Source organism: Ovis aries, chromosome 3 (genome assembly GCF_016772045.2).
Source record: "Ovis aries strain OAR_USU_Benz2616 breed Rambouillet chromosome 3, ARS-UI_Ramb_v3.0, whole genome shotgun sequence".
Lineage (NCBI taxonomy): Eukaryota > Metazoa > Chordata > Mammalia > Artiodactyla > Bovidae > Ovis > Ovis aries.
In genome coordinates, this window is record NC_056056.1 from 133,672,893 (window position 1) to 133,700,612 (window position 27,720).

Consider the following 27,720-nt stretch of genomic DNA (forward strand, 5'->3'; position numbering starts at 1 on the left):
CAATAGTCTGAGGCCGACGGAGAGAAGCCTGGCAACTGCCCGTGGCAGCCTGTGCTCCAAGGGGGTGTAGCCTCACCTTTCAAAAGCAAACCCACTGTTGGGTACACCGCCCCCACCCCCCCTCCAGGCAGTGATGCAGTGTAACCCACCTTTAGCCCAAGGACAGAAGAGATACTTTTGACTTGTTTCAAACAGATTAAAAACTTCCCATGCTCCTTTAAGTACATGATTAAAGAAAAGCTTTCCTGTATCTTTTGTAGGCTTAGCAATATATCACAGGGACTTCCCCCGTGATCCAGGGGTTAAGGCTCAGAGCTTCCAATGCAGGGGGTGCGGGTTTGATTTCTGGTTGGGGAACTAATATCTCACATACCATGCACTGTAGCCTAAAAAAAAAAAAAAAAAAAAAGCTGAACTTCTTTTAAAAACAAGACCAAACAAAACCCCACAATATATCACAGATACATGTTTTCCTGCTCACAGTGACTTTCCCATTTGTTAAGGGCAGATGGATGGAAAATACAGTTTGGTTAACGGGTATGTGTGTATGTTGTGCAGCATCATAATAGCTGTGAAAACGGATGCTTTCTTATTTGCTAGCACTCTGGTAACAGATCTTAAAGCATTAACTCATTTAATTTTCACAGAGGCAGGCAGTGTTCTTCCTTCCACTTTACAAATGAGGAAACAGAGGCAAGAAAAAGAAGTGAACTTAGTTCAGTTCAGTCGCTTAGTCGTGTCCAACTCTTTGCGACCCCATGAACCGCAGCATGCCAGGCTTCCCTGTCCATCATCAACTCCCGGAGTCCACCCAAACCCATGTCCATCGAGTCGGTGATGCCATCTAGCCATCTCATCCTCTGTCATCCCCTTCTCCTCCTGCCCCCAATCTTTCCCAGCATCAGGGTCTTTTCAAATGAGTCAGCTCTTCGCATGAGGTGGCCAAAGTATTGGAGTTTCAGCTTCAACATCAGTCCTTCCAATGTACACCCAGGACTGATCTCCTTTAGGGTGGACTGGTTGGATCTCCTTGCAGTCCAAGGGACTCTCAAGAGTCTTCTCCAGCACCACAGTTCAAAAGCATCAATTCTTCAGCGCTCAGCTTTCTTTATAGTCCAACTCTCACATCCATACATGACCACTGGAAAAACCACAGCCTTGACTAGATGGACCTTTGTTGGAAAAGTAATGTCTCTGCTTTTTAATATACTGTTTAGGTTGGTCATAACTTTCCTTCCAAGGAGTAAGCGTCTTTTAATTTCATGGCTGCAATCACCATCTGCAGTGATTTTGGAGCCCAGAAAAATGAAGTCAGCCACTGTTTCCACTGTTTCTCCATCTATTTGCCGTGAAGTGATGGGACTGGATGCCATGATCTTCGTTTTCTGAATGTTGAGCTTTAAGCCAACTTTTTCACTCTCCTCTTTATCAAGAGGCTCTTTAGTTCTTCTTCACTTTCTTGAGAGAAATAATTCAAACACCAGCAGCCAAATGCCAAAGCTGCCCTAAACTGCCTCGTGAAGCTGCAAGTACAGTGGTAAGACCCAGGAATCAGGCTGCCTGGGTGTGATCCATCCTAACTACTTGCAGTTTCCCATAAGTACCACATTTCCCTCAAGAACTTGGGATTCTGGTCCTCACCCCACCACTACCTAGCACTGAGACCTTGAGTGTTTCCTGTCTCTCAATCTGATCCAACATATAATGGCATCCTCTGCCTAGACAACCCCTGTTTATGGCAGGAGCCTTTCTGTTTCTCTTGGAATTTAATCCACATGTAACCAGCAGCCTTATTTCCCTTCAGGCCTATGTCTGCACAGACACTTCTTCTCCCTCAGAGACAAGAGAGAGTTGCCAGCTTTACAAATGGGTGTATACATAGTCAAGACTTCCAGCATGTTGGATGGAGGAGTTAATTTGCCTGGAACAATATTATCTCTGGACCTTGGCCAAGAGAATGTACAGGGCTGCTCTGAGACCTTGTAGGGGCTTCTGGCCCAAGAACACTTCTTAGATTTTATGAGAAAGAAAGACTGGTCCTTAGTTTCCAGAGCAGGGTGGCATTCTAGTCAAAAGGATGTCAGAAGTGGGGTCCTGGCTGATTTGGGGCTTCAGGAGGAGATTGAGGCCTTAGTTTCTGCCCCAAACACTCACTCTAACCCAGAATCGGGAGAACACATGGGTGTTCCCGCATGCCTAGCTCCATCCCTGCAGGAGGGCCTGTTGGAGACTGAAGGTCAAGTTCCCCATGGATCCCATCTCTCCCAGGCTTCAGGAGCCAAGAGGCTGCCAGGAATTTCTCTAGGCCTCTGGTTCTTTTTTGGATTGGGAGGGGGGCTGTTCAAGCTCTAGTTCTGGCTACCCCACCAACTTTCCCCTGTAGCCTTGACCAAGTCCTTTTCTTTTTTGTATTTCCTTCTCATAAAATTAAGGTGCTGGGCTGATGGTCTTGTGAGCTGTCTAGGTCTGATTCTCCACAGGCAGAATATTGGTCTGAGGGTGTGGGAAGCCCAGGCTAGGAATTTCAAATCCATCCTGGGGGCCGCTCTTCCTGATCCCTGTCACGTTATTGCCTCCCTCTGGTGCTCAGGGTCCCCAAGGCTCAGATTTCAAGATTAAAGGCCACGTACCTACACTAAGACTGTATCTCTCCCCTCCTCCCTAACCGGGGGCGGGTATTGAAATTCTCCCTCTGCTCCTTTCTCTGCCCAAGGGGTCCTGCCTCTGCCCTCATGTCCTGCCCCACTTCCTTGCTGTCCTGTAATATCCCCCTCTGGACCTAGGAGATGCAGGGTGAGATGGGGATGGTTTTGCAGGGGCTGCCTCAGCCAGTCACACCAGCAACTCCTCTTAAACTCTGCCTCCCACTGCTGCCAGAGGCTGTGATCTGCTAGTTGATTACTGCCCTGGGCCTCACCCTCTTGGCAGCTCTGGGTTTCAGTACCTGGGAGACAGGCAGGGCCAGCTGGAGCCCTCAACTGACTTTCTACTTTCCATTTAAGGACAGCACTGATGGCAGGTGAGAAGAGATGTGGAGAGGAGGCGGGGACCCTGTCTCTCCAAAGACCCCACCTCTTCTGCAGTACCTGTGGGTTCTGGAGTAGGAGTGCCTGGGTTCAAATCTCCATTCCACCACTTTCATCTGTAAGTTCTCAGATAAGCTACTTGATCTCTCCAAGTCTCCTCTTCCCCATCTGTAAAGTGAGGGTAAGAATAAGAATACCTCCCTTATAATGTTGACTTACAGATTTCAAGAGATTATCCACATTACAGAACCAGTGCAGTGCTTGGCCCATTGAAAGCCCTTGGTAAGAGGTTGACTATTAGTGCTACGATCATTATTCTTTTGTCCTCGGACTGAATGGAATCTCAATATTCTCAATCATCCTTCTGCTTCCTCCAGGTCAATGGTTCCCAAACTTGTCTGCCCATTTAAACCACCTGGAATTTAAAAATTCCAAAGCCTACAACTCCCCAAATGAATGAACCGGTTATTATGGGTGGACACAGGCATCAGTGATTTCTGAAGTTCCTCAGGTGATTCCAATGTGTAGCAAGTTTAGAATCCGTTGCTCTGTGCTGTCCAACCAATTGAAGGGTTTTTCTTTGGGGACAGCAATTTGTCCTAGAAACCTCATCCACTGTCTAACATTTTCCCCAGATCAGTCTTCTGGACAAGTAAAATCTCTCTTGTTTCACTTTAAGCCAGTTTTCTTTTGTGCTGAGGGAGTAGAATAGTTTTCAGCCTACACCAAAGACTCAGATGGTAATATTTGCTGAGCTTCCCTTGCCTCAGCCCTTCAAGGGAGTGACAGTAGCTTACCAGGGGTCAGCCAACTCTCAGACAGGGGTGCTGGCACTGGATGCTGGCAGCTAGTCACAGCCAGAGACCAAAGGGGTTTTCTAAATTCTGCTTTCTGGGGGTTCCTCTTCTATTTCATCACAATTGACCAAGTACCCATGTTCAATACGGGAGTAAATATAAGCCTGAGCTTCCTGTTTAGTTGGTGGTAGAGACACACATGAAAGGTTTAATTATGGGCATTCTTCATAATAAGAGTTGAAAGTGAGTGATGCAAAAAGCATCGCAGCAGGTGACAAGTTGGTTCACGTGGTCTAGAACCTTCAGGAAAGGCTATGCGGAGGTGAGGGGGCAGGGGTACATGAACCCGCTGGTATGACTCTCTGGAGTTTTCACATTTGATCTCAGGTATTCACTAGAGTCACCCTGTGAAGCGAGGGTGATTATCCTTATTTTGCAGATTAGGAAACTGAGGCTCAAGGAGCTAAGTGTCCAAGTCATGGGACCAGGAATGGGCAGAGGCAGGCCGGATTTTGAGATGCCCAACCTAAGGATCTTCCCCACACCACTGCTGCTTTCTACCTGGGTCCCATCATCTTTTCTCCACTTTTCCTGCTTTCTCTGCCTTCAGGCCACTCTCTCACTCTGACCCATCCCAATCCCTGGCTCCCCTTTTCTTCCTCTGAGTCTATTGGTTTTCTCCTGTGTCTCTTGGGCCCAGAGGCTGAGGCTTGGCTTATCTTTATTACCAAGAGCTCCCTGAGGGGATTAAGATCAGGACTAGGGCTGTGCAGACTTGAGGTGCCCAGACTAATGTGGCAAGCATCCTGACTTGACCAGGATTTGTCCTTGTTTAAGTAGTGAAAGTCCAGGCAAAGAGCGGCCATTGGTCAACCTGCCAGGATCGGAGAAAAGCTCTATCTGTGTTTGTTTAGTATATTATAGTGCTTTGTGCTTTTTCACTTGCCTTATGGGATTGACTCTGTGAGGAATAGATACTCTGATTTCTTTAAGTTTCTGAGGTTCTACTGGAGGTGACTTGCCTAAGATCAGTGAAAGCAGAGCTGGGTGCTGCAACCAGCTCTGTGACTAAATTTTAAGCTCACTTTCTCTTTTACATAGAGTCTACTGGAGACTGTCCACTAAACAATTGCCGAGCAGTTAGGAAGGCACGGAGGCTGCCCACAGAGCCCCTCCCAGCCCTGGGATGCCGCTCGCTGGTGCTCCTCAGCACTTGTCTTGCTCTAGCTTTTGGCAGCTGGGACTTCAGTCTCAGCTTTCACAAAAGCGTTTACTTATTGCACAAAAACAAAGAAGGACATAGGAAAAAAAAATCCACCTACAATCTTTAATAAACCAATTCACTTCCTATGTTGCTTTTTAAACCTGCCTTCTTGGCATTCTTAATTTTTATGGGTTCATAGCATGGATACCATTGTGTATTTCCTCATTTAACGTTGTATCATTCTGTAATGATAATTTTAGATAATTGTATCAAAGTGGCAAGCCATCATTTAGTCATTTTTCTGAGTCTGGACACTTAGGGCTTTTCCCCTCAATAATATTTGTCATTGTTATAAGTTTTGGATGAAAGTCACCGTCCATTTAGTTCCAGAGGGCAAGCACACTTTTTTTTTTTATAGGCTGACACTGATGCACGTTGAATGAGCTTTGCCCGCACTTGCTGTCGGGGTAGTGCTTTCCAAAATATGGTCCACAGGTGCTTTGTTACTGGTTTGAGAGGAGATACATACAAAATATGAGAATGATCATTTAGAAACAAATTGCAAATATTTTTCCTTTTAGCAATGTAACAGTTTTGGGTCTGTTTAATCTAAAAAAAAAAAAAGGCTTGTATTTCATATACCTTAAAGAAAATTTCCTTTTGGTTTTCCCAGGTGGTTCAGTGGTAAAGAATCCATCTGTCAAAGCAGAAGATGCAGGTCAATGTGGGTTTGATCCATGGGTCTGGAAGATCCCCTGGCTAAGGAAATGACAACCCATCCCAGTATTCTTGTCTGGAAAGCTCCATGGACAGAGGACCCTGGTAGACTACTGTCCATGGGGTCACAAACAGTCGGACATGACTGAGCACGCATGCATGCAAAAGAAATCTCCCATTAAGGTAATTCATTTTTATCCTATTTTACAAAAGCATTGGTCTATAAGAGATTGGGATGGGGAAAGAAAAATAAAAAAGAGAGATTTGAGGGTAGTTCGTCTCTTGGACTAGAAGACCATGTTAAGTCTTGCGAGATGCTCAAAGAATCTACAACCACAGACCTTTGGTGCCACAGGACCTCATCTGTCCTGCACTCGAGGAGCCCGAGTGTATGGAGTGACGCATGATGCACCCAGAGAGTGTGGGCAGCCTTGGGCAGAGTCCCCTGCTTTCACTCGCACTCAATGACCACAATACCGTGTTTTTCTGTGATCAAGATTTGGGTGATGGTAACAGTGGGGAGCAGAACCAGGGTGTAGGACGATCATTACTGTTGCCCCACCAGGATAATGCTGGTGAAGTCTCCACCCTGGTCCCAGCTGTGGTTGCAAGGCAACTGGACACCCCCTAGATTTGCCCCAGATCTCCTGGACACACCCCCAAACCAACAACTCAGTGGTGGAGTTTCTTAAGAAGATATCAAGATTTGGGGGGAAAACTGTATAGGAGTTTCCAGCTGCTTGACCTGCAGAGACTATTGCATTCTAATCTCTAAATGGCAAGAGATGAATGATAAATAATCGAGTTGGGGAAGTTTGTCTGCAGTGTGATTTCTGCAACTCCTAGGTGTGAGATTTTAAACAGATGTTGCTGGCAAGGCAAACTAAACACAAATACTCCCCTCCCAGGCTTCAGAAGGTGCCCAGCCCAGCAAATGCGTGCATATATAGGGACTGAGCCAGATCTCCCGCCAAAGGAGTCTTAGCTCCTTCCCTCCCCATTCTCTGCCTCCTTTTATTCCCTTTCTCTTGTCTGCGTCTCTGGATGCTCCAGGAGCCATGAGCCACCAGTTTAGCTCCCGGTCAGCGTTCAGCTCCAGGAGCAAGCGGGTTTACAGTGGTGGTTCCTCTGCGGGCTCTGGTGGTGGGAGCCGGGCTGTGAGGTCTGTGTGTCAGGCCCGAGGGAGGTGCAGCAGTGGTGGTGGTGGTGGGTATGGGAGTCATGCAAGGGGGTTTACCTCCAGGAGCCTGTACAATCTGGGTGGCAGTAAAAGCATCTCCATCAGCCTAGTGGGGAGAAGTGCCAGTGGTTTCTGCCAGGGTGGGGGAGCAGGAGGGGGGTTTGGAGGCAGGAGCTTTGGAGGTGGTGGTTTTGGGGGTCGTGGCTTTGGAGGTGGTGGCTATGGAGGAGGTGGTCTTGGGGGTGCTGGGTTTAGGGGTGGCAATTTGGGGCTTGGGGGCTTTGGTCCATCTTGTCCCCCAGGGGGTATCCAAGAAGTGACCATTAACCAGAGCCTCTTACAACCACTTCACCTGGAGGTGGACCCTGAAATTCAGAGGGTTAAGATGCAGGAGCGGGAGCAGATCATGGTTCTGAACAACAAGTTTGCCTCCTTCATTGACAAGGTGAGTGCACCAGGGGCAGGCAGTCTCTGGGCTCTGACCAAATGACCTTGTACGCTGCCGCCTCTCATCGCATTGTCTCTGGTGGTGACAGTCACTTCCAGCGTGGGTGTCCTGGGACCTTAAGAAAGCATTGACTTCATTTAGGCCTCCGTTTGACTTCTTGAGGGGTTCATCTTTGTCTTTTCATTTTGGCAGGAAAGCAGATCCAAGGAATGAAAATACCCATCAGACAAAATACATGATGTGATCTCACTCACCACTTTCACTTTTCATCCATCCATCCATCCATTCATCCACCCACCCGTCTATCCATTTACTCATTCATCCATATACCTTTCACCCATCTACCCATTCACCCACCCATCCATCCATCCATCCACCCACCTACCCACTTACATAGTCATCCAGCCCACAAACATTTACTAAGCATCTACTGTATGCCAGACACTCCAGGTGTTGCAGGTCCTGCCCTCAAGGAGCCCCAGAGCTAAAGGGAGGAGGATTGTGACAGTGTGTGGGAGGTGTGCTGATAGCGACATCGCTCTCTGCACCATAGCACAAAGGAGGCTGTGATGAGCTCTGGGCTGATAAAGGTCTTGAAGGTGGAGAAAGAGTCAAACAGGTTCTCAGGGCAGAGGGAGTTTCCAGGCAGAAGAACCAGGAGGCCTGAGAGTTTGATGCTTTTAGGAAATTTCAAATGGTTACAATTTCTGGAGAACATGGCACAAGAGAGGAAGGAGGAGGAAAGTGGAGACACAGAGCAGGGAGAGCGAAGCCGAGTGGGCACACTGCAGCAGAACCAAGCTGACGACTCTGGTGGGGATTGCTGGGGGTCAAAGCCAATGCCCTGCTATATAGGAGTCTGTCTGAGCTCCTCATTTTAGCTCATCCAGGGCCAAGAATAGGCCAGATGGAGCCAAAAAACCCCTTCTCCCTAGTTTAAACCTCAGGTTAGATTGGGTCGGGTCCAAACCACCAAGCAGGGGCTAGCAGAAGAGATATGGAAGAGACCTTCCACCCGCATTTCCTTTTGTCCAAAGGTGGTGGAGGCATGGAAGCCACTGGAGGCGCCCCAGAAATTTCTTTACCTTTGGGGATGTAGTGGGAAGCACCCTGGGATCCAGAGACCCCTGCAGGCTCAGTGACATTCCCTCAGACCTCAGAGGAGTTCAGTGTTGAGGCCAAAGCTTGACCTATCTCTGATTGCAGGGTAGCCATTGCCAAAGTCCACCACTGGTCTGTGTACCTGGCTTCTGATATCTGGGTGAAAGCTGGGGCCAGGACACGTGGGTGAGTTGGGGGTGGAGGGATAAGAATGTTGAAGTCCAGAGGCAGCCAAAGGGGAATTCAACAGAGCAAACTGCTTCTGACTGCTTCTGATCACCTTGGATGAGACATTTGGCTGAATATCATCACACCTCAGGTATATGCAGGGACTAAGAGGGCTTGATGACAAGGAGATGACAGATGAAGGAGATACCACTGAAAGGTCAAGCTGTATCAAAGGCAGGAAGAAGACAGGATTGGGGATTGTTGAAATGGCCATGGGCAGCTGATCTCCTGAGACTCTGATTTGATTGTGGTTCCTGAGAAGGAGATGGCAACCCACTCTAGTGTTCTTGCCTGGAGAATCCTGGGGATGGGGGAGCCTGGTGGGCTGCTGTCTATGGGGTCGCACAGAGTCGGACACGACTAAAACGACTTAGCAGCAGCAGCAGCCATTAACAGGACATCTGTTCAGGTTTATGGCATGGGGCGGAGGGCACAGGCCAAAGTTCAAGTGCCTATGGTTTCCTGCCCTTCCCTGAGGGCCTGGACTGTGGTGACCACGAGGAGAGTACTTATCCAGGAGGGCTCTGGCCTGGCTGGAAGAGAGAAGGCTTCTATCACAGTGGCTTCTGACCCTACCTTCTGACCTGATCTTCCTGAGTTTACCTTTAATCTTGTACATCCTATTCTCAGCACCACACCAGTGCCATCCTTTAAAAACATACCACATCACTCCATTTGAACCCTCTGTTGGCTTCCTGTCTCATCAGAAATAATAGCCATGATCTTATTAGGCTCTATATGATCCGGCCCTCTAACCCATAGCTGCTGCTAGTTCCTGGCTTGCATTTGTGAGACTGGGGCCACATTGCTGCTTCTGGGTAGAACCACTCTCAAACTGCAAGGTTTAGTGAGCAGAGTGAAGGCAGGAACTTAGCTCACCAAGGTACAACTCAACAACGTGACCCTGTACACCTTCTCTGACTCTACTCCTGTTTTCCTTTTGCTCCCTGGCATGCTATTACATCCCTCAGCCTCCTGTACCCCACCGTGGACCTGCCTCAGGGACTTTGCACTTGCTATTCCCCTTGCTTGGAACTCCTCCCTCCAAGGAGTGGTCCAGCCGAACCCCTCATCTCCTTCAGGTCTTTGCTCACACACTGCTGTCTCAGTGAGGCCTCCCTGATCTCCCTATTTAAAGGCGTACCCCCTATCAGCATCCCTACCCCCCATAGGTGTGTTACTTTTCTCCATGGCCCCTACAGCCATTCAACAAACTGTGTAGTTCACATTTGTTTCCTTATAGTCATCTCTTCAAATAGATTGTGAACTCCTAGAATGCAGGTATTTTGTCTGTTTTATTTATAGCTGTATCTCCAGCCCCAGAATACTGTCGGGGATCTGACAGCTGCTCAATAAATATGTGTTGAGTGAAAAATTGAGTCAACCCTTCCGGTGTCAAACTTGGGCTCTCAGAGAGTGGGAATGGAGACAAAGGCAGGTTTAAAAAAATTTATTTTTTATTTTTTAGAATTAATGGCAAAGGAAAGGGATCCCAGGAAAAAAGGATGAGGGACCCAGTTCTTCCCACAGAGACAGTGCCCTGGCTTTGTTCAGCTGAGCTTGAACCCTCTGTTCAGGCCAATGAGCAGGGTGGATGGTTGACACTAGCAGCAGTGCCAAAGTCTTAGCATCTCATTAGTCCACGGTGTTTATGAAGTGTCTTCTCTGTGCTGGGTGCTGTGTGTCTACGGGTCTCAGCACCTGGTGTCCACTGGAGAACAAAGCCTGCCTTCCTGGGGCTCACATCCCATTGTGGGGAGGAATGTGCTAAAAAGCAAAAGACTGAAATCACGATAGATGCCACAGGGGAAAAGAACAGGGGGTTATGAGGGGGAGACCCCAGGGGTGCCATCCTAGTTGAGATCTAAAGAGAGACTAGGACTTCGCAAGGCAAAGAGTTGGGGAGACCTAGGCTGCTGGAAGCACTAAGAGGTGATTGGAGTGTCATTTGCAGGGGGAGAGGGCCACAGGAGGTCGAGTGGGGTGTGCTTTATCCAGGAAGAAGCTTAACTCTGCACGATGTTAAGTTTGATCTGGGTTACCCGGGCTTCTCCTGAGTACTGCTGCTGGGACACAGCCCAGCAGTGTTTAGGGGCCCCTGGGGAAAGATCATGATGGCTTTCAGTGATTTTTACAGTGGTTAAATCTCATGAAAATTGCCTGGCACTCCCTGAAGTCAGCCTCTGACTCTGCAGTTTGGGTGACCAATGAAAGCCATAGTGTCTTCGTCTGGGGTGGGGGCTTGGCTAACCCCTTAGCACTCAGAATTGTCCCACTGCCCCTTCATTGTTTGACATAGAGCTTCCCTGTGGGACCATAAGATCCTTTCCTCTGGTCCCCACAATGCAGAGCACCCAGTCTCTCCCCTCCCTAGGATTGCCACCAGAGTGACAACTGGCCGGGTGGCAGGGATTTCTCATGGGAATGTCACAAACCAGGTGGACAAGCTGTGAGGGCGGCTGCTTTATCTCTTGCTTTGATAAAGCTAACAAAAACAAGCCATGGGAAAGAGTATTCTCTGGACACATTCCAGCCTAGAGTCAGAGCCAAAGGAAGTTAATAAGGGCTGGCTGCTCAGATGGACAGTCTCAAGGCTGGGAATTCTGTCCGCCCTCAACTCCTTAAGCATTGTGGAGAACTATCTTCATGGTTCTCCTCTGACAACGCAAAAGAGTATGTTAGCCTCCTCCCCCACCACTTCCCACATCTTCTGGGCGGCTCCTGGAGGGCATGTGTGTGTGTGTGTTTATGTGTATGTGGGTGGGTATGTGTGGGTGGGTATGTGTGTGTGTGTGTGTGTGTGTGTGTGTGTGTACACACACCTGAGCAAAGCATGGAGAAATCCACTGTCCTCACTTAAGGCACAGGAGGGGAGGCTCCCCCTGCAGGCAGCAGGTGGAGGTAGGACGAAAATTTATAATCATCATGGGAAGGACAGTCCAGGACTGGATCTGCACAGCCAGCCAGCTTTCTGGAGCCTGTACTTGACCTTCACGTGCACAGCTATCAGGGAAGAAACAGTGAGAACACAGTGTGAGGTCAGCTCTCCATCCTCTGTGCTAATGAAGGAAACTGCAACATGGGGGTTTCCCAAATACTAGTTCGATCCGTGAGTTTGGAAATACCTATAAAAGCATTTGATGGACAGTAATGAGATTAGTTATGGCTCAGATGGTAAAGAATGCAGGACACCAGGGTTCGATCCCTGGGTTGGGAAGATCCCTTGGAGGAGAAAATGGCAACCCGCTCCAGGATTCTTGCCTGGAAAATTCCACGGACAGAGGAGCCTGGTGAGCTACAGTCCATGGGGTTGCAAAGAGTTGGACACAGCTGAGTGTGCACACACAACTCTCACACAGGCAACGTCAAAGTCCTTACTTTGGGGCACTAGAAAGAATGACATAACTTAAAAAATGTACCTACTTTAAAAATTCTGTCCAAAATTCTTTTCCCTCTTCGGTTATTACAGAGTATTGAGCAGAGTGCCCTGTACTATACAGTAAGTCCTTGTTGGTACCTATTTTAAATATAGTAGTGTGTAGATGTCAATCCCGAACTCCTAATTCAAGAATTTGAAAAAGAATAGATGCATGTATATGTGTAACTGAATCTCTTTGCTGCACACCTGAAACAGACACGACACTGCCAATCAGCTACACCTCAATATAAAAACATGGCTAAAATTTCGTGTTTTTTTAAAAAAATTCTGTCTGGGTCATGGGAACATTTAAATGAGGTGACCTTCCTGAAAAACACACTGGGCAGCAATAGAGGTGGTGGGTTGCGGGATGGGGGCACCTGGGCTAGTGTGTTCAGGAATCAGTTTAATATTCGAAGTCAAAATTATTCCTCCCCTCCTCTTACTTTCTCTTCTCCTCAATCACATGAAGTGTTTCAGCCACAGAGAGACATGAGCTGTGGGTGTGCCGGTGTTTCAGATGCTCTGGGTCACCGTTTCCTGAGGTTGGCATGGGGAGCTGAGGGCGGGGATGGGCAACTCTACTATGTGAGCTGATAGAACCAAAGGGAACAGGGTACCACTCGGATGGAGGGGACTTGCCTTCAACAGCAGAGTTCGATTAGTGTAGTTTTTCGGCAGGTTGACCTTACAGTCATTGGTCAGCCATCAGAAACCATACTGAACTCATGCATCCTGGTCCTAGAGAAAGAGAGCCTTCTGGCCCCCGGAGGGGCATCCTGATTCTCCGAGGTCTGGATATGCTCTGGGGCTGCACCTGCTTCTACCCGTGGGACTGCTGCTTGGACCCACGGCTTGGGGGTGAACTTGGAGGTTTTCTGTTCTTAGGTGCGATTTCTGGAGCAGCAGAATCAGGTGCTCCAGACAAAATGGGAGCTACTGCGGCAGGTAAACACGTCGACTCAGACCAACAACCTGGAGCCCATCTTTGAAAGCTACATCATCAAGCTGCAGAGGCAGGTGGATTTTCTCAGAGCGGAGCAGATGCGCCAGAGTTCGGAGATCAGGAGCATGCAGGATGTTGTGGATGACTACAAGAACAAGTGAGGCTCCAGGAGGAGCAAAGGGGTGGGGAGGAACAAGGCAGGGGCCTGGCTTACGGGGCGAGGCTTGCTGTGAGTGGGTGAGGGGTGGAGGGGCCCTGGACGTCAGGCGCAGCCGGGCAGGCTCTGCACCACTGCATAGCTGCACAGGCACCATTTTGCACACGGTAGCCCGGGAGTGATGGTATTGCCAGTCAGCTCTCAATTGTATTGGGTGGGGAGGGGAAGCAGAGGACCTTCATGGATGTTGGAGTCACATAAGCCTGGGTTCCAGGGTGGGCTTAGCCACTTTCTGACTTGCCTGCAAGGTCAGCTTTCTAAGCCTTTGGTTTTCACATTAGTAAAGTAGGGATAGTGAGTACCCTCCTTGTTGAACTGCTGTGAGGGGGAGATCTATGGCCTTCAAATTTGAGCGTGCACCAGCTTGTTGAAATCAGATTGGTCTGGGATGGGCCCAGAGGGCTTTTATTTCTAATATGCTTCCGAGTGATGCTGATGCTGGTGGACTGGGAGCCACATATGGGGAACCACTGGTTTAGATAAAATATTCTTAATAGTTCTTAGACTGTTTTTGTACATATGAAGCACTCAATAAGCACTAGCTATTATTAGTAATAATGGTAGGAGTGACATGACTTACTTAATTCTAGGTCAGCTGCTCCTGTCCCATACAGGCAACTGAGCAGCCTCCCCCCCTGGTCCCGTCCCCTCTTTGCTGGGGGTGTAGGGTGCTTCTCTTAACTCAACGTGCTTACTGCGTTGAGCAGTCACGTGTGTGAGTCAACAAGGGGGAAATGAAATGCACACTGAAGGTGTCGGGGGCAGAACAGCAGGTGAAATTTTTTTCTCTTTTAAAAAAATTTAGTAGAAGTGGTTGCTATTTAGGTTATCATTAAAAAAAAATGATCGAACTGGACAAATGTACAAAGGTAAGATATAAAATAAAAAGGACATTTGGGGGATGTTCTATGTGGCTCTGGATTTTCCACATTGTGGGGTTGTGCCCTCTATTGACCTGGAGAGCCAGGAGGTGGCTCCAGCTGCTTGTCAGTGAGAGTGGCAGGCCCTGGCAGGGGACACAGAGTCCAGGACCATAAAAGTCTGGGCAATTCCGAGCCTCCCACTGCAAGGACAAATCTCAAGGAGCCAAGGTCAGCCCTTGTAGCCTGTCCGTGTTTCTGACCTAACCCCAACAGGTATGAGGAAGAAATCAACCGGAGGACTAGCAGCGAGAATGACTTTGTTGTCCTGAAGAAGGTGAGGGATGGGGGTGTCCAGAGGGGGACTGTGGGTTCAGGAGGCTGAGAAGAGGCAGGGATTGCTTTGGGATGCGGTAGAACTGAGGGGTGGACAAGTGAGCTTGCGGCCAGCTTGTCAAGGGTGTTTCCTAAATGCTGGGGCCCTGACCCTGAAGCAGTAAGTCTCAAAAGTGTGTTGCTATATGAATCTTGAAAAGTTTTTGAGTGTTTAACCTCTCCAGAGTCCTGAAAGTGGAATTAAATTAAGTGGGCAGCATGTGAGTGTGTTGTGTGGGAGCCTTAGGACCTGGGGTGTTTTGCATGACCGGCCAGGATGAGGAGCTGCTGGACACTTCCTTCTGGCCTGGAAAGCCCACGTTTGCTGGCTCCTTATTTGAGTGAGGAGAGGAAATTTGCAGGCAAGGAAATAAACCCAGAGAGGCTTTGCCATTTGCCCAAGGCTGCCCAGACAGCTAGTGGCAGGGCAACCGAGTCAGACTGTCTTCGCTTGCTGTTTAGGATGTGGATTCTGCTTATCTGAGCAAAGTGGACCTGCAGTCCAAGGCAGACACTCTGCTTGAGGAGGTCGATTTCCTGAAATATTTATTTCAATCGGTGAGTGAATATCTCAAATATTTCTATGAGATGATGAGCTCAGTCCTCATAAGAAAACTTTCTCTTTTCTACATCTGTCAGGGGGTGTGAGATGTAAGAGGGGAAAGTCTGACACCCAACCTTACCCCCTGGGGGTGCCTCTCACCAGTCATCTCCAGTCTGTGGACCTGGAGTCAGAATCATTTCAACCCCCAAAGCTCAGGATTCCCGGTGGGGCCCTGGAGATGGGAGCTGGGAGATGGTGAGACAGTCTCTGCTTCTGTCTGGAAAGGAAGGTTAATGCCCAGGACATATGGGGTAAAACCAGCCAGACAGCTTTATCAGCACTGGGGAGTAGATGGGGCCATTAGGGAACTCTGTGGGAGAGGGCAGTGTGGGTCTTAAAGGGAACACAGATGAAGACTGGAGAGGTGGGGATAACACATGCTTCCCAACCCTGGTCTAACTTGGAGGCACCTTCTCTGAACTGGATGCTGTGCTGGGAGCTCTAGTGGGTGTTGGGTATCTCCAGTCTATAGATGAGAGAACAGGGGCACTGAGAGACTGAGTTCCTTGCTCAGTCACCCAGCTGGTTGGTGGTGGAGCCCAGATGCTAAAGCGAGTTTGAGTGTCTACACACATGGAGTCCATTCTGCTGCCTCTGGGAGCTCATGTGCTCTCAAGGAACAAGCCTGCCTGGCTGCGGGTCCAGCTCAAGATGGCGGCTAAGCCAGAGTAAGGCGGGATGGAGGGTCCAGGAAAGGCATGATGGGCAGCCCCGAGTTCAGGCTCCCTTCTTCTCCTCTGACCCAAGATCTGGATGCCTGTACCTTTAAGAAGGTCCCTCTAGGCACACAACAGTGATTCTAAGAGCTTTTCCCAGAGAGCTTTTCTCTCTTAAGGCTTCCCCAGAGAGCCTTGGGAGGGGGCATAGAGGGAAACTGAGGTCCCGGGAGGGGAGTGGAAGAAGTCAGCCTGTGTTCCATGCCTTGCAGGAGCTGTCTCAGATGCAGACCAACATCACTGACACCAACGTCATCCTGTCCATGGACAATAACCGCTCCTTGGATCTGGACAGCATCATCGATGCCGTGAGGATCCAGTACGAGGAGATTGCACAAAGGAGCAAGGACGAGGCTGAGGCCCTGTACCAGACCAAGGTGAGCATCACCATCCCCAGCCCAGGCCTGGTACCCTGAACCGAGCACACCTCCCAGAACTTGTATTGTCTTTTTCTTATTTCTAAAGTAAAACATGTTTGCTATAGAAAATTTCAAGATTACAGCTAAAGATTACTCATATCCCACTACCACTATGAATATGTCAGCATATTTTCCACTTGTTCTTTGTAGCTAACCTTTATTGAAAACTCACACTTATCAGGCACTGCACTAAGTGCTTTTATACACAGAATTTCATTTACTCCTTACAACAACGCTATGAGGTAAAGATTCATTTATTGTTTTACCAATAATAGAGTATGAGGTTACCAATAATAGTAGAGCTCTTATGGTTGGGAAGTAGCAGAGGCAGAAAATTCAGGTGCACCATCTACACGTCCATGCTCTCAGCCACCATGATGTTTTCTTATTTTTTCATAATGATATCTTTAAAAATATCTTTTTATATTTTTCTCTTTCATTTATTACTTGAGAATACCTTTCTCTGACATTAAATATTTGACATCATTTTTTAAGAGCAGTGTGGTATTGCATGGTAAGAATATGTCTCCAGTTTTCAGATAAACATCTTTGTAGCTAAGTTTTGGGGCACACCCTTGGTGACTTGTTTAACATAAATGGACTCGGAACTTTCTGGAGGGCGAACACGGCAGTTAAAGAGTCACAGGCCAGTCACTCAATTCTGAACACCTGGAGCTTGAGATCTGTCTCGTGGATTACCTGTGACCATCTCCAGTCGTGGCTGGCCTCTAGCCCACTGTCCTGCAGGCAGGTGTTCTGAGTGCCATGGGTCTGGCAACAGACTGGGGAGATAGATGGTCAACAGTGAAGACTTCAGAATGCAGAGATGCACTGGAGTCCACCCTTGTTTTCTTCAGAGGCACCCCGCTCTGCTTCCTCTGTAACAGTCATCGAGAGCCTGGTTTTGTCGATGGCATGAAGGTGGAGGTCCTCTTGATGGAGCCCATAGATACAGGAATGGAGATAGAGAGGAAAATGGGAATCAAGAGGGAACATGCTGAGGGCCTCTGAAGAAGTAAGGTCCTGAGTGTTAGAGAAATCATTCTGGAAAAGGGGAGGAAGGAATATGGTGGGATGGGAAAAGTGAGAGGGGCCCAGTATGGGCAAAGTTTAGATGTGGGAAAAAGGAGGTAAAAGGGGGCATCAAGAAGCAGGTTTGTCTTGTTTAGTCCTGAGTCTGAATCTCTGTCTCGAGTTATAGGCATCTGTGTGTGTGTGTGTGTGTGTGCGCATATCTGTGTGTGTGGTGTCACAGTTCACATGAGGGAGGTTTGGTACAAGTGTGAGCGTGTGTATGGGGGATCACAGCTCTAGGGAGGCTTACTCTGGGACCTTCCCTAGGGGAGAGCAGCCTTGGACAGGGTCTGGGAAGGCAGACTCACTCCTTCCTAGAGGAGTGTGTGATGAGCAGCAGGCTGACCTTGATGCTGCCCTTGACCCTCAGTACCAGGAGCTCCAGATCACAGCAGGAAGACATGGAGATGAGCTGCAGACCAGCAGGATGGAGATCTCCGAACTCAACCTCACCATCCAGAGGCTGCAGGCAGAGATTGGCAACGTCAAGAAGCAGGTGAGATGTAGGCTCAGGGTGGCTGATCAGAGCTTCTACCTCCCATGACGCCCTGCCTCACGAAGCTCTGGAAACTCATGCCCACCATGGTTCTTCTCCTTGACTCTCCCGAGTAGATCGAGCAGATGCACACCATCATTTCTGATGCAGAGGAGAGGGGACAACAGGCCCTCCAGGATGCACAGCAGAAGCTGCAGGACCTGGAGGCCGCCCTGCAGCAGTCCAAGGAGGAGCTGGCCCGCCTGCTGCGTGACTACCAGGCGCTGCTGGGAGCTAAGCTGTCCCTGGACGTGGAGATTGCCACCTACCGCAAGCTGCTGGAGGGAGAGGAGAGCAGGTGGGCTGTGTCTCCGGGCCAGAGCGCAGGCTGGGTGCAGCCCTGGAGCAGTGGGATTATTTAGAGAGTGTCTATTTATACAATCCCAGCTTTCCTGGGAAGACTGGTAGCTCAGGGTGAGCAGAAACGTTCAAGTCAGAAGCAGAGGACATGCGAGTAGGGAGCATCATTGTCATCGCTGTCCTATTCCCCAGTGCAACGTCCCTAATACCACAACTTAAGCCACTGCAGCCAAGTGGTGACCCCCAACGCTAAAAGGCTTCATGAAAATGCTTCAAATTCCCTCTGCCTGCACTGGCTCCCTGACCTCTCTGCTCCCAACACACCTCCCCTGCTCCTGATGTCTCCTGGCTGATGATTGCTTTCCTTCAGGCTTTGCCGATAATGCTGACTGTGTGCACCTTGGTTTTTACAGGATGTCAGGGGAGCTGCAGAGCCAAGTGAGCATCTGTAAGTAGCAGAGCCCAGGAGTGGGGCTGGTTGGGGCTGGGGGAGGGAGGGCCCATGAGAAGACTGGCCAGCAGAAATCTGGCAGCGGGCATTTTTGTGTCCAGTCCTACACAACGAAAAGCAGAGTAAGCAAGGACAACTGCCCAGCCCAGAGAAATAGGTTGAAATAATATACGACTTTAGTTTTCCTTTATTTTGATTTTTATGATGCCTAATAATTAGTAGTGGCTCAGAATTCTTCAGGGTGTAGCAATGATGAAAATGCGCCCTACATTCCTTTGTATTAGGAAGAATACTTCTGAAATGGGGAGACTTTGATCCATGCTTTTGGCAAGTCAGATGCGGCCAGTGATGAAGGATGTAGGGGGCTGCTTTGAGGGTAGGTGCAGGTGGGTCCGCCCTGCCCAGCCCTCTAACCCCCTTGTGGGCTGTCCTTGCCCCCACAGCTGTGCAGAGCAGCCAGCTGACCATCGGCGGAGGTGCCCGGGGCTCTGGAGGTTACAGCGGTGGCGGAGGTTACGCAGGCGGCGGAGGTTACGCAGGCGGCGGAGGTTACGCAGGCGGCAGCAGCAGTGGAGGCTACGGCGGCGGCGGCTCGCGCGGGGGCTCGGGCGGCTACGGAGGAGGCTCTCGAGGGGGCAGTGGAGGCGGTTATGGGAGCGGCAGTGGGAGCTACGGAGGGAGTAGCAAAAGTAGCAGCAAGTACGGGGGCGGAAGCGGCGGCGCCTCCAGAATGCAGATAATCCAAACGTCTACCAGCACCTCCCACAGGCGAATCCTGGAGTAGAGCGCCAGGCTTCTGCAACGCCTCGCGGCTCACAAGCACCACCTCCTGACCCCACCCGCCACGCCCTTCCTGACCCCCATCCCCTTACCTTTTCCCGATGGGTCTCAGCAGTTTTGCTAATAAATTCCACTCTAGACAGGGAATCAGGTGGATGATCCCAAACGGCAACTCTCTATTTGGAGGGCACTGACCGGTAGTCCAAACACAGCCAGGCACATTCTCAAGCCAGATGCCTCAGCTGGCCCAGCTTGGGGACACTTGCGGATAATTAATGGAGAGTTGATGTCAGGTATACTAGGTTTCTCACTCCAGGTTCTTTTTCTCACTCCAGGCTCCCCTTCTCGCACCTGGGCTTCTCTGTGAATAATAATCCATTCCTTAGGGCTGGGGTTCACAACCTTCAGGATCTAATATTAGCCTGATGACCTGAAGCAGAGCTGATATAATAATAGAAATAAGATACACAATAAATGTAATGCAATTGAATCATCCAGAAACCATTTCCCCCCACCCTCTGGTCCAGGGACAAATTGCCTTCCACAAAACCAATCCCTGGTGTTAAAAAGGTTGGGGAACACTGCCTTAGGGGACTTGAAAATGAGGTCTTTGGGTGAGTAGCTGAGGAAAAGGCAGGCCACCTTGATAAGGAGAACTTCTGTGCCAGGGGTCGGTTCCTGCCTCTTGGTCTGTAGCCCCATCCATCACTATTGCTGGAGAGTGTGGATTTACACATCAGACACCTGTAAGTCCTGTCTGGTCCTGATTCTGAATCTCTGTGTCAGGAAACATTATCCCTTGGGTTAACAGCCCAAGACGGGGTGTTCAGAAAGCAGAAATGCTCGTCTTCAGGGAGGACTGTAACTAGCAGTGAGTGAAGGAGTCGATGGACAGCAGTCTGGTTCTATTCTGTCCTGACTTCCTTTGGAAGCTCCATTCTTTGGAAGTGTGGCCCCTCCTGAACTCTGCTGGAGAATTGCCCAGCAGTCTGGGCACGTGCAGCCCAGCACTGATCTGTCCAGGTGCCCAAGCCCTGAGGAGTTTGAGAATCACACTTGGGTCTTGGGAAGGTTCAACCCTGAACTAGTCTGCAAGCTGCCCATTGTTTGCAAGGTACAGCTTCATGTTCTTCCCAGACTGCAAAGTTCCTCCTGACTCTTGTTCTCTGTGATTCTCTCTTTGTGAGACTCTGACTGTTTATTTTGGGGGTCACGTAAGATACTTGAGAAATGCTGGAGGGGACAGGATGGGGAAAGTATGACCAACTAATGGGGCTTTGTGGGCCTTGAGAGACGGCCGGCTTTGCTGCTTAGATCTGGATTTACCTCCGCTTGTTCGCTGAGTCCTAATACGATGTCCATGTCAGGGACACTCCTGAGGCATCTGCTGGACTCAGTGTGGGTTCCCTAGGAAGTACTGTGACCTCAACATCTCCTGGTTGAAGGTTGTACCTTGAAGGGCTTGACATTTCTGGTGTCTCTACAATAAACGTTCTGTGTTCTCCAAACTGCTGTTTGATCACATGAGTTTACTCTTTTTTTACTTTCTGCAGGCTTCTGAAATTATTCATAATTGAAAAGTAAAGTTTACAGCTTTTATTAGTTTTTTATTGCATGAGTAATAGTTGATCCTCAAAAACCTTGCACACACAATCATACTAATATAAACCTTAAAGTGGCTGATCTTTGAAAAGTCAGTTACACATTTGTTCAGGAGGAATTTGTTTTGCTCCCATTGTGTGGCAGGCAGTGGCCTATGCACTGGGAATGTGATGTTGAATGAACACATTTCGGAATCTGAAGGCACTCACAACACAAACGGGGAGGGTTCAGTGGGAGAGGAAATTGGAGTGTGGGCCCCTATGGACCCCCTGGCCTGAGAGTGGAAGCAAGGCCATATTGAGGACAGAGGCGACCCACTGCGCAGGAGCAGTGGGGACCGCAGGAGGTGCATATGCTGGGGAAGGGAAGTTTGGTTCCAACAGGCTCTTGAAGGGCTGGAAAGTAGAACAAATAGGGGAACAGAGTCAGAGCAGCTGTGAGGGGCCCTCCAGACAGGGGAATGGTCTGTTCAGAGTCTTGAAGATCAGAAAGTGGGAAAGTGTGTGTGAGTGACAAGGGACAGCCAGGTAGGAGAAACTGAACTGGAGAGAGAAGCTGAGGCCATTAACTCAGCAGAGCTTATGGTCAGGGGTGTCTTTAACTGATGTCCCCAAGGGAGGCAGAGATGCAGAAATTCATCTGCATGAATGGGTGGAGCAGGGTGGAGCAGGGTGGAGCAGGTTAAGCCATCACCTTATCCTCTGTGATATTTCTGAGTCTGTGTAAAGGAGTCACGTAAAAGATGGGACCTGCTTTCTCTTTCTCTGAAGGAATGCAGATGGAATTTGGATATGGGATTCATTCAAATAGAACTGCAACTCCTTTCGATGAGACATCGTGTTCCCATGTGTACCCCTACATTCTCTTGGAGAAGTTTCTCCCCATCTCATTTGTCTTGAAAGGAGGCCTGTGGGGCAAGAACTGGGAAAGGGAAATCCCAAGGGGAGGGATAAAGGGAGCAGACAAACACAATTTCTACACTTAAAAGTCGGAAGAGCACAAAGCCCAGGATGGGAAGACATGGATAGACAGCAGTGAGTAGAAACATGGTTGAAAGTATTCAGCTGAGAGTGATGGCACATGAGAGAGTAGGGTGCACTGGCTTCGAGGACAGGCATGGGGACCAGGAAGAGCATAATGTGCAGAGCGTCCTTTTTCTCATCCGTAGAAACAGCCTAGACGAGATGACCAGGATGGACAGGTGGGAACGCAGCAGATTTGGCTCAATATTAGAAGCAATCTTTTAATTAATCCTGATGTGAGAGAGGCCACATGGATTTAGCACATTGTAAGCAGAGGTTGGCTAACCATCTGGCAGGAGGTTGAGTGAGGGAGTGAAGGATGGGTGGGGTTGTGTGTATGGCAGCATTTCATGTCTTTGTTGCCCTAAGAGTTTGTGCAATGAAGCCTGAGAAAAAAGGAATTCTACTCTCTATTTTATATTTGGCAAAATTGAGGTCAGATGCCAAGGAAGGATCAAGTCATGGAGAGGCCAAGAGCTCTCTAACCAGGACTGTTTTCTGGCATCACCAGACCTATTTCAGGGTGTGGATTTGATTATCCCTGGGATCATGCACGTGTGTAGGATGTTATGATGTTCTTAGGGAATCCAAATTGGCTCTGGAAAAAAACACAAGGGCAAGGCCAACCAGAGGCCATCTTTCCCATACTTCTCCTTCTGGGCAGGAGTTAGGATTGACTCAGAAAGCACGGCCCTGCCTTTTCTTTTCAGAAGCCCTGACCATCCCCATCACGGAAGACTGGGGTGGGGGGCGGATGGAGGGAACTGTGTGCCTGAATCCAAGGATCCTCGGAACAGAGATTCCACAAAGCAGTGAGATGTGAAGGCCAAGGAGAAGGAAGGATCTTGGACTCTAAGGAGAAGTTTCACGTGATATTCTGGGGCTGAGCAATGAGGCTGGGCACTAAAAGAGACCAGAGGAGGTTTCCTGGTACAAACATTATTCCTGTTAGAGATAAGGAGAGATCCGATCAGGAGCAAATGCCTCTCATCTGTAGTTCATCCTGGTGAAAAACATGAATGGGTCCACAGCCCTTTACTACGCACAAATGCTTTCTCATGCATTCTCTCAGATGACCCTCACTGGCATTGGGAAAGTGCTGTGGAGATCACATGCAGTCCCTTCCATGGGCCATAAGGTGAGCCATCCCTGCTTCTGGTCCATGCTATTCCTGCAAGGCAGATACTCAGAGGGAGCGCTGAGCAGACCCATCCATCCACCAGCAGAGGGGCGGACAGGTGGGAGCATGGGACCCAGGGCAGCAAGGCTCCCAGGGAAAGTGTGCCAGCTGACCCTCCCTCTGAGAGGCTGGGGCAGGGCGGGGAGCTCTGGGAACTAAATGTAATTCCGCCAGCTTCTCATCTACATAGATTTCGATCTTGAGACATGGTGAAGAGGAGGAGCAACCACGGCTCAATAAAGTTCTCACTCCGTCTGACAAGGCTGGGAAAGTCTTTAGTCTAAGGAAGTCTCTCAACAATGTCGCCTCACCCTCAGTGACCGGCCCTTTGGCCAAGGAGGTGTCTTCAAATTATAAGCCAGGGGTTCTGATGGTTCCTCTTCAAGCTCAGTGTAACTCCCATTCTTTTGTTAGAACCACTGCCCTGGTTTTTATCAGCTTTCTGATCAGTCCTGGAAATTGTGTGTCTTCAGATTGATCAATGGTATGTTGCAAGGCTGAGTTGGTAACCTGGAAGGCTGGGAGCTTCTCCAGCTTGGAGGATCTGTTCTGAACATCCCAGTGCTATGCCTGAAGGGCTTTTAGGGGCGTTCCGGTGATGTGGCCCAGCTTCCACACCTGTCTCAGTGTGCCCGGCCCCAGGGATCTGTCCCCGCCCAACAAAGTAGGCATCCCACAGGGAGGGTTATTACCATCCTGGGTACTCCCTTCAGCTCAGGTGTAGCCAGTGTTCCTTTCTGTAGTGATGGGCCCCTAGCTTCCTATTACAGATCTATGGACCCCATGATTCCCTTAGGTTTCCTCCCACAAGATGCCCTCATTTCAAGAACTTGAACTTCCTTTCCAGGTCTTTTCACTGTTTTCAGCAAAACATGGGGCTTGTTCCAAAGCTTTTCCTGATTGTTATGTCTTCTTCTAGGTCCTTCCAAATGCGAAGGCGAGAGAGATAATCCCTGCTCCTTCTCTCTATCATCTACTACACTTCAGTTTCCCTGTAAGTTAGATACAGTCTCTATTTTATAGATGAGGAAAGCAAGATCAGAGAGGGTAAGTGACCTGCTTAGGGTCACACAGCTAGAAATTTGCAGTCAGGAGGTAGACTTTGTGCCTCAAAGTAAGACAGTCTCTACCTCTCTTCTTCCATATGCTCATCTTGAACTTCCTCTTTTCTGACCTCTGCTCTGCTCCAGCATTGCCAGTGGGTGACTGCTGGGGGGCCTCCTTTGCTGACAGTCTTGGAACAGGCTGTCCCTAGCTCTTCACCTGTCTCCCCTGTGTAAGGAGCCTCGGCCCTTGCTCTGCTCACTGCTGGCTTTCAACATCTCACCCCGCCTCCCCATTGTATGTGATTTTCCTTTAGGCCTTCTAGGCTTTAGCTTTCCCCACTGCCCTGAAATCTTCTTCTCCCACGTCCCTGGTGGAGTCCCACAGGGCTGGGTGGCTTGTCATTGCATGTCTCTCTTTGATGCTTTTCTCAGTCTCATCCCTCGAAAAGCTCTCAAAATAACACCACACTGCCCCTCCCTCTCCCCTCAGCCTACCTGTGACAGCCTCATCTCATTGATCAGTTCTGGGGAGTGTGTGTGAAGATCCTCGGGACTGGAGGTGCTCCGGCACTCCGTCTGGCACTGTTGAGGGTACCTTCAGGGACAGGAATCCTGTGGGAAGCTGGGGGAAAGAACGGGGCTGAGAAGGCACCCAAACACACAGAGGACAGTCTTGCTTTCAGAAGGCTCACAAAACAACTGGGAGACAGCAAACACGTATGCACACAAGTGAAAATGAGCCAACTGATACATCAGTATGCATTTGAATCTGGCAGCAACTGAGCTTAGGAAAAGAAACCAATGGAGCAGCTGAGTGATGTTAATCAAGGAACACTCCCTGGAGGAGTGGGCCTGTCCACTGCTCAGTGGAACAGACGAGATATAGGCATCTGTCTTCAAGGCCTGCTAGACCAAAACCAGATATCCAGGCCCAGATGCTGAAGAATTGAGATCTTGACTATGGGCAGGAGTTTGAAGACAGTTGCCCAGGCAACTTGAAGCTCTTTCAGAGGAGAGCAGAAGTAGGCTCGGAAGATGGAGTGGTACAGAGAAAAAGGGAAGAAGAGAATTTGGCCTGGGCAAAACAAGCGAATGGCAAGGTCAACATGTGAGCCCTGGTAAGAGGATGATAAAGCTTTTAGCTTTGTCAGGGTGATGCAGGTGGTGGAGGCAGGCCGATGGCAAGATGAGACCCATGGGATGGATGAAGGCACCCATGTACTTGAGTCTAATGAGCTGGCCTTGTCAGTCACCACATGGGCACATATGTATGAACATAAAATGTCTTTTTTTTAAAAATTGGAAGATAATAACTTTACAACATTATGTTAATTTCTATTGTACAACAAAGTGAGTTTGCTGTGTGTACACACGTACCTCCTCCCTCTTGAACCTCTGTCTTCCCACCCCCTCCCACCCCTCTAGGTCATCACAGAGCACCAAGCTGAGCTCCCTGTACTATGCAGCAGATTTCTATGAGGTCCTTTTTTAAAAATGGGGCTAATAACTCCTGTCACATGGACTTTTTGTGATTTTTAAATGAACTGTGTCTCCTACCACATGACTGGTGCCTGTCAGGGTTAGGGTTTCTTTCTGGTTGCATTTTGTCTTTACTTTTATAAATGCAGGGAACACAGATAAGCCAGAAATGAAGGCTTGTGGTTATCATCTTCCTCCCATCTTTGCTTTTTATTATCACCACACACTCATCACCATCCTGGGGATTCGGCAGGACACAAACTTGGTTAGCAGGCAGCATTTCAGTTTCCAGTCTTTTGAGGCAACCTCAAAAGTAAGCAGTGAAAAGAGAATGGAAGTTTGATTCAGGAATTGGAGGATTCCCAGGAATTTACTGTATGACTTGGGGAAATTTTTTGACATCTCTGGGTCTGCCTTCTCACTTTTTTGATAGGCAGGTTAGATGGTGGCATCTTGGAGTGATTCTCTTCCCATTCGTTTATAGGAACCAATTCCCCCAGCCCATCCTTGAGCTCTTCTCCAGTTTCAGAGGAAGACCACTTGAATCAGAACCAGAAAACTCAGCTTCTAGTCCCAGATTTGTCTTTCCCGAGCTGGAGTATTTAAGATGCTGAATCTCTCTGAGTCTCAGTTTTGTGTTTCATGAAGTGGCTTGAACACAGCACGACTGCCTAGTTCTCAGGGGTGTGCACATGTGTATGTGTGTGTGAGTGTGTGTGAGTGTGTGTGTGAGTGTGTGTGTGAGTGTGTGTGTGAGTGTGTGTGTGTGTGAGTGTGTGTGTGTTCATTCTTACCTCTGCCAGCTCATTTCCTCTGGGAGTCGTGTCTGCGTCTGTTCTTGGTGAGGTGTAGGGTGCAGACATAAACCGATGGTTCTTTTGTGCCTTCTTGCTGCTTCTAGCAGCAGCTGGTCTAAGTTTGGCAGTTCTGTAATTGTCTACGGACTGTTTGACTATCCAGCTCTTTGACTCTTCTCTATGCCAGTCTCTTAGTTTGAGGTTGGAAGCATGGATCACTGCAAAGATCAGCTGTGGGCTGGCAGAGGTAAGAATGAGCACACACACACTCTCACACACATACACATGTGCACACCCCTCCAAACTGCTAGAAGGAATCGATTGTGCAGTGATATGTCTCATGAGGGAGTGTGCTGAACTAAAAGGATTTTGATTGCCTGTTAAAAGATGATTAGGCAACAGGCATCACCCTGCCAAGACCATCCCAAGTCCCATTGTTCCCAGTGAGGGACAAGATCTGGATTACTCATTCCCTTAAGAGATGGCTGGTGTAGCAGCTCAAGAATGGTAGCTTTGGGACAGGGTCTGAGACAACAGTGCCATGCAGATGAGGGGAAGGGGAGCACTGGGGAGGTGAGGGGCATTTTCTGGAGGAGAGTGTAGGGCAGAAACTGTGGAAAAAGAGGATGGAAAAGGCACAGTGGTGAGGAGCAGGCTGGAGAGGGTGTCCTGGTTAATAACTATAGGGTGTTGGGACCAGATGGTCGTCACTGACAACCTCCCTCCTGCGTAGGTTGTATTCTCCAGTGGAGCCCTCACACTTGATTCTATGACTGATCAATACCACTCAGGGTAGCTTAAAGCCAGCTGAAGTCAGAATCCACTGCTCACAGAGCCTTCAATTCTGTATTTACACGCCAGGGTGAGGAGCATGCCTGGCTTCTAAGAAGTGTCAGGATGAAAGTCTGTGTAGGGTCCAGGTCTTCCCAGATTCCAGTGCCACTACTGTCCATTAAGACTAACCAAGTGCTGCTCTCCAGGAAGGCCCCTGGGGATTGTTTCCTGACCCACTGCAATGCATGCTGGGTCCCTTTGCATTTGAATGGCAGCAAAATCCAGATCACCAACTCAATGGACATGAGTTTGAGCAAGCCCCGAGAGTTGGGGATGGACAGGGAAGTCTGGCATGCTGCAGTCCATGGATTTGCAAAGAGTCAGACACGATTGAGTGACAGAACTGAACTGGCAGAAAAATCCC

At 49.1% G+C, this 27,720-nt stretch overlaps 1 protein-coding gene across 1 annotated transcript; it reads left to right on the forward strand.

Moving 5' to 3' along the window:
• The first annotated feature begins 3,160 nt into the window (after positions 1 to 3,160).
• On the forward strand, positions 3,161 to 20,906 carry KRT77 (keratin 77). The gene is made up of 9 exons (XM_042246693.2): positions 3,161 to 7,369; positions 13,008 to 13,222; positions 14,419 to 14,479; positions 14,980 to 15,075; positions 16,050 to 16,214; positions 17,701 to 17,826; positions 17,943 to 18,163; positions 18,579 to 18,613; positions 19,060 to 20,906. Exons 1-9 carry the CDS (start codon positions 6,803 to 6,805, stop codon positions 19,398 to 19,400), a joined length of 1,827 nt encoding a protein of 608 aa, XP_042102627.1. The 5' UTR covers positions 3,161 to 6,802; the 3' UTR covers positions 19,401 to 20,906.
• The last annotated feature ends 6,814 nt before the right edge of the window (positions 20,907 to 27,720 follow it).